General features: G+C 36.7%; 1 protein-coding gene across 7 annotated transcripts in view; it reads right to left on the bottom strand.

Moving 5' to 3' along the window:
• The window catches only part of Mipol1 (mirror-image polydactyly 1), a 261,950-nt gene that overhangs the window by 80,048 nt on the left and 173,040 nt on the right, over nucleotides 1-8,862 (bottom strand). For 6 of the 7 annotated variants that reach the window (XM_013347308.2, XM_013347311.2, XM_013347297.2 and 3 more), the window contains one exon: nucleotides 5,523-5,617. In XM_013347308.2, the coding sequence (XP_013202762.1) occupies nucleotides 5,523-5,617 (95 nt within the window). Of the gene's footprint in view, nucleotides 1-1,331; nucleotides 1,695-5,522; nucleotides 5,618-8,862 lie in introns of those variants that run through there. The other variant, XM_026781748.1, reaches the window with a different exon arrangement.

Below are 8,862 nucleotides of genomic sequence, written 5' to 3' on the forward strand. Positions count from 1 at the left end.
TGGGTGGGTGCACCCCTCGTGGTCCCGACTTCTTTGCTCATGTTCGCCCTCCTTCTGCTCCTCATTGGGACCTTGAGAGCTCAGTCGAGTGCTCCAGTGTGGGTCTCTGTCTCTATCTCCATCCATCACCAGATGAAGGTTCTATGATGATATGCAATTCTTAGTTAAGGGAGCCACCTTAGGGTTGGCAAGAGACTTGAACCTAGAGTGGCTCCCAGGAGCCCAAGCTGAGGTACCCAGTTAGTTCCTTGGACAGCTGAGGATAGGGAACCTGAAATGACCCTACCCTATAGCAACACTGACGAATATCTTGCATACCACCATAGAAAATAGGGCTCTTGGGAGTCACAACTGCAGCATGAACTCTCTCAGGATTCAGTCTTGTTGGCTTCCCTGCAAGTTTCAAGCTCCCAAAGCTGCTTGAAGGACTCCTTTCAGCAAGTCTCTTTCCCCTTACAAGTGTGGTCTTTCTCATTTCTCTGCAGGACACTGGCAAACGTGCTTAGCCACCATTCTACGCTTCTCATGCCATTAGATGACTAGCTTTTATTTTGTCAACACAATTTATATATTTCCAACAACGTGAAAACTCAGCCACCATTCTAGGAAATGATTCTAATTAGTCTTTTAGAAAATAGTGTTATACTGAACAATCTTATTTTCTAAGACATATTAACATTCCAATTCCAAGAAATGTTAAAAATAAATTAGAGTTTTGGATGGTGTTTTTAAAATTTAAGCACTATAAGTTCAGGAAAAAAGGTAAATTTTGTTGGTTGATGATATTCATTTCATTAATGTGTCTTACATCTTTATAAAAATCTTGACAATGAACTAGGTTCACGGCATATTCAATAATTTAATTCATAAATTTATAGTTGAACTGTTATATATATATATATATATATATATATATATATATCACAGAAAACTACTGTGCAAAAGAAACTTATTCTGAAGAAATTTTCAATCTAGCGTTAAATTTGAGTTTTATTAATTGACACAAAAGTACAGAAGGCTTGCTATAATATATAGTGCTAGTAGGGAAATTATCACACACACACACATAATTGTGACACTGAGAAGTATGAAGATTGGTATTTAAAACAGTAAAAATACCTGTATAATGGAGGCTCAGTGAGAATAAGATAATTAGATGAATTATTCCAGAATAATTTTCTTGGAAGGCATGATGTAGAGTCTCTGCCCGGGCTACCGTGAGGTCTACTGCTGTCTATGCACTCCATCTCCTAGGCTGGCTTCATCTATTCCAGCTCCAGGTCCTGCAGTTCCCTCTGCAGTCCCTTGTGCAGAGCTTTCCCTTCACCTTATCCATCAGGGATGTGGTCTCTAGACAGAGCCTGAAGTATCAAGCTCCGGAACAGTGAGTTGGTGATGCACAAGTTTTAACACATTGTTCCTATACTCAGCTGTCAGCAGGTGGTCCACACCTTTTTGTAAAGAGAAAATGCTGAACATGTCTGCAGGGGCTCTCTTGATATTACTCAGTGTTCCCATGGAGACAACTTCACCAAGAGGATAAAGTTGTTAGCACTTCATCGGACATCCTGGCATTGTCAGAGCTTTCTGGGATGCGTCATCAGTGTGGAGAGGTCACCGGTCCTGTGTTCTCCTGTCGTCCATGAGCTGAGCTATCTTGATGGACTGTTTAGGGGATGGCTGTGGCATTGGCACTTGAAGTAAACAGAAGACATCATGGAGATCTTCACTGTGATCTTGAGTCTAAAGTCTCCATATTTCTGGCTTCCCAGCCTGCTTATCATTGACAGCTTTTCCTCCTTAGTATAGTGATTCTTTCAGAAGTCCCATCCTAATTTCTATTTATATAAGATGGCTATTTTTAGTTATCTAAGAAATAAAGCATAATACAATATTTGTCTCATGACAGCTGAAGATAACCTTGAATCTTGTTGCCTTTGCCTGCCAAGTGCTGGGATTATAGGTGTGTACCATCTCTCCTGGCAAGCTGGTTTTGTTGTTGTTGTTTTACTTAGAATAATGATTTTTAAGGTTTATGCATGTTACATGGAATATATAAAAATTGCATGTCACTTCAAAGTTGGAAAACATTCTATTCCATATAGAAAGATAAGTGCTGCCATATCCTGTTCCTTCATTTGTGTGTTGATGGTCAAATGGATTGTGTCTATTGAGAGAACACACTGCTGTGCACACTGCTGTAACAGTACCTACTAGAATCCTCCTTTTCATATCTTTTGTGTATACTGAAGGATAGAAATACTGACATACAGTGATTCTATATTTGGCTTTAGAGAACTGCCACACTGTTTTCTATAGCAGCTACATCATTTTTGCATTCTTATTAGCATTTCATGAAGGTTCCTGGTACCTCTTGCATTTTGATAGCCACATGAATCTTCTCACATGAACTTCCCTATTTAATTTTTCTGTGATACTTCTGATATAAACTCTCTTTTGGCTTTTCTTTTTTTCTTTTTTTACATGCCTGTGCATTCCACAGTGTGTGTTTGGAGATCAGAGGACAGCTTGTGGGGCCTGGTTCTCTCCTTCCAGGATATGGACGCCAAGGATTGAATGCAGGCTCTCTTCACTGGTCCCTATTTATTTGTTTTATTTTTAAGAAAAGGGTATTATGTAGGCTGTTACGCTGTACTCCAAGCTGGCCTTGATCTCATGGCGCTCTTCTTGTCCCAGTCTCCCAAGGGTGGGGATTATAGATGGGAACCACTAAATAGAGCACCATTTGTCTATTATTAGATCTTTTTATGTTTTGATCTTATAGTAAGCACACTGATACATACGTTGTGATCTGCTATTGATTTATGGTTTCTTGACCATCCCCCCCTCAGTATATATGTTCCTTAAACTTTAGTTTTTGACATAGTTCAGACTATCTTTTATCTGTTGGCTAATACCCTTAGACTCCTTATTTCACATCATTTTTGTCCTGTAAACTTGTAATATAGAATCATTTCAATTTTTGCCTTTTGTACTGATATACAAGAACATTGATTATAATATATTTCTAATTAGTTAGCAATAATCATACAAGCTAATGGTATATACTAATAGCTGAGTCCTGATTAACTGGTTAGTCCGTTCTTTATTTTTGATGGTTTCTCATTTACACACAATGTACTGTGATTATTATATTTATCCACTGTTATTCCTAGCTGTTTTTTTTCTCTTTCACACCTAGGATCACTGTCCGGGTATCTTCCTGTTCTGCACGCACTCTAAATCCCACCCTTCAAAGCCTAGCAGAAAGGTGAAGTTTGCTTATGAAAGACTAGAGTGTGTCTATTGCAAAAGATAGCAATGAGAAGGCACGTGGAAAATGTATCTTTAATGCAGTAACCTGTCTAGGAGATGTTATGTAACTCTCAGATTTAGTCAATTCTCAGGAGATTTCTTTAAAAACTGATTTCTTCCTTTTTACTTTCTGTGTATGTGTGTGTGGCTGCACATATGTTCTTACACACTTGTGCTGGTGACCCTGGAGGTCAGAAGAGGATGTCATATTCATTGGAACTAAAATTATAGGCAGTTGTGAGTTGCTCAATGTGGGTATTGGAAACTAAACCAGGGTTTTTATTGACTAACTAAATTAAGCGATTCTAATGATAGCTACAACTAAGAATAGTACAAAAACCACACAAGTGCTATAATATTCATTGTGCTATTAAAACAAAACAAAACAAAAAAACAGGAGAGCAAGATGTTTTCCATTACCATTGGTGTTTGGTTACCTGTATACTCTCCCACAACACTGGCTACAATTGGAAAAGCAAATTAAACACCCAAACACATGTGGCGGTAGTTTTCTATGGGTGCTGTAACAAAGAACTATAAACTAAGCAGTTATGGACACAAGAGACTGAAATCAGGTGTCAGGTGGGCTGTGACTCTTCCCAGGCAAACTTGGCTTTGCATTCTAGTGGCAGTCTGGCACAGCTTTCCTGCTGCATGGCTGTCTTCTGCCTGTGTATCTTCACAAGGTGTTTCCTCAGTGTCTACCTGACTCAGTGTACAAGTGTCGCCGTTCCTAAAAAAACGCCTGCCATGGGGGATTAAAACTCACCCAAATGACCACATTTGGACTAGTTCCCCTCTATAGTGACCCAATTTCAAGTAAGGTCACATTTAGAAGTTATGGACTTTTAGCCTCGTTTTGGGGGCTAAAAATAATCAACACTGAAGATGTCATCGACAATTCCTCAAAGCAAGGTTTCTTAGTGTTTTTGTTTGTTTGTTTGTTTGTTTTTTGGTGGGAAGACATTAGTATTTTCTTTTCTTGAACTGCCAGTGCAAGTAATAAACACAGTACTTAAGGCAGCTGTGCTGACAGTAATGCTTGGTGTTTTAGTCCCTAGCACTTGCAATTATCCACATAGCATCCATAATCATCATTAGCAAGAATTGTAGTTATTAGCATATGCCCTGCTAGATTTGCTGCTATTTAATACATTAATAACGAAGCATATACTTATATCATGATATATTTTCATAATTGCAATTCAATAAACTTATTTTGATTTCATTATATTTTAGGCACTTAACAATGCTAGTTTGAAAAAAAATCCCATTGAAGTTTAACCCATAGCCTCAATGGATTTTCACACTTCAGACTTAAGGTAGTTTAAGGTTTACTGTTTAAGAACCAAGAACATCCATATATCAAACAATTTCTTTACCATTGCCCACCATGGAAATCTAACATTTTATATTTAACCCAAAATAATTATCTCACACACCCCACAGAAACCTGAAACAGAAGTTTTGCAAAACAATTATTAATCCTTATTATATAGCATTTATACAGTTTGCACTTTTTATAACTATTCTAGAATAGGAATGAAATGGCCAGGCGGTGGTGGCTCACACCTTTAATCCCAGCACTTGGGAGGCAAAGGTAGGCAGATCTCTGTAAGTTCAAGGCCAGCCTCGGCTACAAGAGGTAAAGAGGTTGTTTCAGGACAGGTTCCAAGCTACAGAAAAACCCCGTCTCAAAAAACCAAAAAAAAAAAAAGAATAGAAATGAAATGATTGTGTTACGTATTTAGTGATATTTCCATAAAAATTTCTCATGTCATATTGTTAACGGTGAAAGTTCATGTTATATACATGCATTAAACACACACACACACTCACGTGTGTCTGTCTATCTGTCTATCTATCTATCTATCTATCTATCTATCTATCTATCTATCTATCTATCTATCTACACACATGTATATAGAAGTGGCATTTAGATGAACAAATACCTCAACTATCCAGGCTTCACTTAGACAACTGACTATTTAATGAGTTATATGAATTTAATGGTATAAACTTAAATGTTAACCAAAAGTATGAATAAAAGGTAAAAAAAAACAATACTCTAGGTAATTTAAATACTATAAAATGCTTTAAATCTTCAGAGTCTAATTTCATTGAGAAATTTCTTCAGCCACAATTATAATATCAGTATAGGGGTTTCTCAAGCAATATTACATGAACTGAAGTATGAGATGTTTTACCTGTAGTAAACTCGTAAGGTCTGTATTTCTTCTTCCAGCCTTTTGTACTGCTCAACAGCAGTTTCTTTGGCTTGCTGCATCGATAGCAATTTTTCCTGCAAATATTAGTTTTGGCATGTTAAAACACAAGATAAAGAATGAATATGAGCAAAACCTTTTTGTTAGTTTAAAATCTAGCCACATTTTAGCAGCCACAATTCTTCACACAAGAGTCCAAACATTAGTAATAGAAATACCAAAGGCAGAGCTTCTTAAGTGTATGAACTTTGCTAGTCCCTACCTTCAACCTTACTTCATCTGTAGTATCAGATATGCCCTTCTGCAATGTTTAACTTTATACACAGAATTCAGAATGTGGAACATGGGCTCAGAAAAGTGTCTGAGTAGAGATAAGCACAATGGGCATTTCAGATACAGATTTAATGGGGCTCCACTGCCTGCTCTCACTAGATTTTCTTTTAACTTTATTAACAATAAAACTCAGGAAATCCTAAGTATGTTGTCAAGTCATCTTTGATACACAAAACTATGACCTGATTCTTACAGATATAAGTTAACACTTTCAATTCCTTTTCTGCAAGAGATATTTTTCCCTAAAAAGTAGATTGATGGCAACTTCCATTGCTAGAGATATTTTTCTTGAGGATATCATCTTAAAGCACAGGCAATGTCGTCTACAAAACTTTACACTGAGTTAATTTTAACCAATAAGGAATAATCAGCCTACATCTTAATAGGAACTGTGGCATTTTCATGTTTGTATATATTGTGTGATGTTTGGAACAAGGTAAACTTTTCTATTTCTTATAGACCCGTCAGTCTTTCATGGAATAAACTTTATTGTGTTTTCTCCTAGCTTTTTGCACTGAATTGTTACCTTCATTTTTATTTTGGTAGTGCTCAACGTTGTAATTTTAAAATAATTTTCCAGGCTCCCACCATCATTTCCACAAGTTTTAAGAAATGTAAAAAAAGAGGTTAGCATTACTTTAAAACTATGGTACTAGTAAGTCAAGTTTTAGTATTATTTTTATCAAAGCTTAATTTGCATGAAAATACTGTCTTTCAGTTTAAATAGTATTTGACAATGAACATGTAGTTGTTTCAAAACTTGAAAAACACAGTCATTAATTAAAAGTAATTTAAAGTCTGGAGTCTCCGCATTTTGTTGAATGCATATGATTTCAGTGGGATTAGTTTCTTGCATAAAAATGCAATAAATAAGAAAAATAATAAAATCCCAATTATGAGAAAATTAATTAGAGTAATGAAAATGAACACTAGATAATGCAACTTTTCTACTTTAATAATGGAAAATTATAAAGGCATGCAGCAGACTGGATATTTGCATGTAAGTTTAGGCACAAGATATTAGTTTGTTTTCTATCCGGGCTAAAGAATTTAATAGACTTATTCTGTAATTAAATTTAAGAAGTTTGAATGATTGTTTTAATCTTCTGAATTCTGTAACTATAGATGAGATATCCCTGCAAACTAGGAAAAATCATTCAAAATCAACTCTCATTTCCATGTTAAAATGTTTTTTTACTTTACTGTAGTTATATCCTTATCGACACATTTTACTATTTGCATTTTTATATTTCTACTCATAGACTTATTTTAGGTAAAGTTTCATGAAAGTGAAACATATATATGACATCAAACAAGTATACACACAGATTTTAACAATTAGGCTCATGGAGTTGTAATTTCCAGAAAGTTAAACCCATGATTTCAAACCTATTATCTGTAATGTTATGAGGTAGAGTAGGAATCTAGGTCAGGTTTTTCTGGATAGGGCAGCTCAGGTCTTGAACTTGAGGCAATCTTCTCATCAGCTTTCAATGCTGCTAGTACAGGCATGAGCCACTACATCTGGTTGCTTCTGTAAATTCTGATCAATATATATAGTCATGTGATAAGCATCACACTCAGGATATATAGCATTCCCACTACCTCCATTGCACACCAACAGTCCCTCGCCTCCTTTGGTGTGGGAGGTCCTTCTGTCTATGTGTTGCTTTCATTGGTTAATGAATAAAGAAACTGCCTTGGCTTGTTGATAGGGCAGAACTAATGTAGGTGGGGACACTAAATAGCATGCTGGGAGAAAGGAGGCAGAGTTGGAAGAATCCACAAAGCCACAGAAGACAGACACTGGAAATTTTATCCGGTAAGCCACAGCCACGTGGCAATATACAGATTAATAGAAATGGGCTAAATTGATATAAGAGTTAACCAATAAGAAGTTAGTGCTAATGGGCCAAGCAATGTTTTAATGAATACAATTTCTGTGTGGTTATTTTCTGGCTAAGCTAGCCGGGAAACTGGGATTAACAAGTGGGCCCTTCTCCTACACTCCTTTATACTTAGCCTGTCTATATCTTTGTCTTCTTTAGATGATGTATAAAAAATACAGTCACTAATTCAAGCTTATTTTACTTAATATATTTAGATATTAATCTATATTATTGCATATTCTAGTAGTTCATTACTGTGTAATCAGTGAACAATGCTACACTGTGAAGTCATTAATACAATTGTTATAAATATATGTATATATGTCATTTTCATTTTTCTTTAGTAACTGCCTTAAATCAGAGTTTCTGGGTTCTATGGTGTGTATATTTACATATTTTATGAAGAATTACAAAATTTGGTGATTTCACTGAAAGAATCTTAAGGGTTCCATTTTGGAAGGATGTTACCTGTGGAATTCCTGTTATGGATTAAGATGGTGCCAAGTGCTTGGGAGATATTACTAGAGTCTATCCTTTCAAACAACCTATAGGATAATTCCCATTATATCCAGGTGAACTATGAATCAAATCATCATTAGGTAACAGAATTGCTGACAACAAAATTAAGCATAATGTGTTTTCTGCATTCTGTGTGCATTTATGATACTTGAAATAACAATAATAAAGACTGGTTGCCTAGTGCAAATGTATATACCTATTTTGAGTACTGTGGTTGAAACAGGGCAGCCATCGACTATATTAGAAAAGAAATACGCGCCCCCCCAGCTCAGCCTGTTCAGGCTCTGGGACCGGACCCAATCCGAATCCAACAGTGAGGGCGGTACTTCCTTTGTCTCCATAGATTCCCTGCAGCAAGCAAGGTAGGCCCTTGTTTACTAGCTACCCAAGCAGCACGGAGAACCCATCTGGGCACCTGGAGAGACATCTTCGGGGTGAGTGAGTGCAGCAGCAGCCAGGAACAGGGAATTCAGACTTTCCTCATCCCTCCTACACTTCCTGGTCATCCTGCAGGGGCTATACTGCCCAATACCTCCTCTCACTTCCTATCCCACCCAGCTTGCATCTAGACACCCCCCCCC

Source organism: Microtus ochrogaster, chromosome 1, assembly GCF_000317375.1.
Source record: "Microtus ochrogaster isolate Prairie Vole_2 chromosome 1, MicOch1.0, whole genome shotgun sequence".
NCBI lineage: Eukaryota > Metazoa > Chordata > Mammalia > Rodentia > Cricetidae > Microtus > Microtus ochrogaster.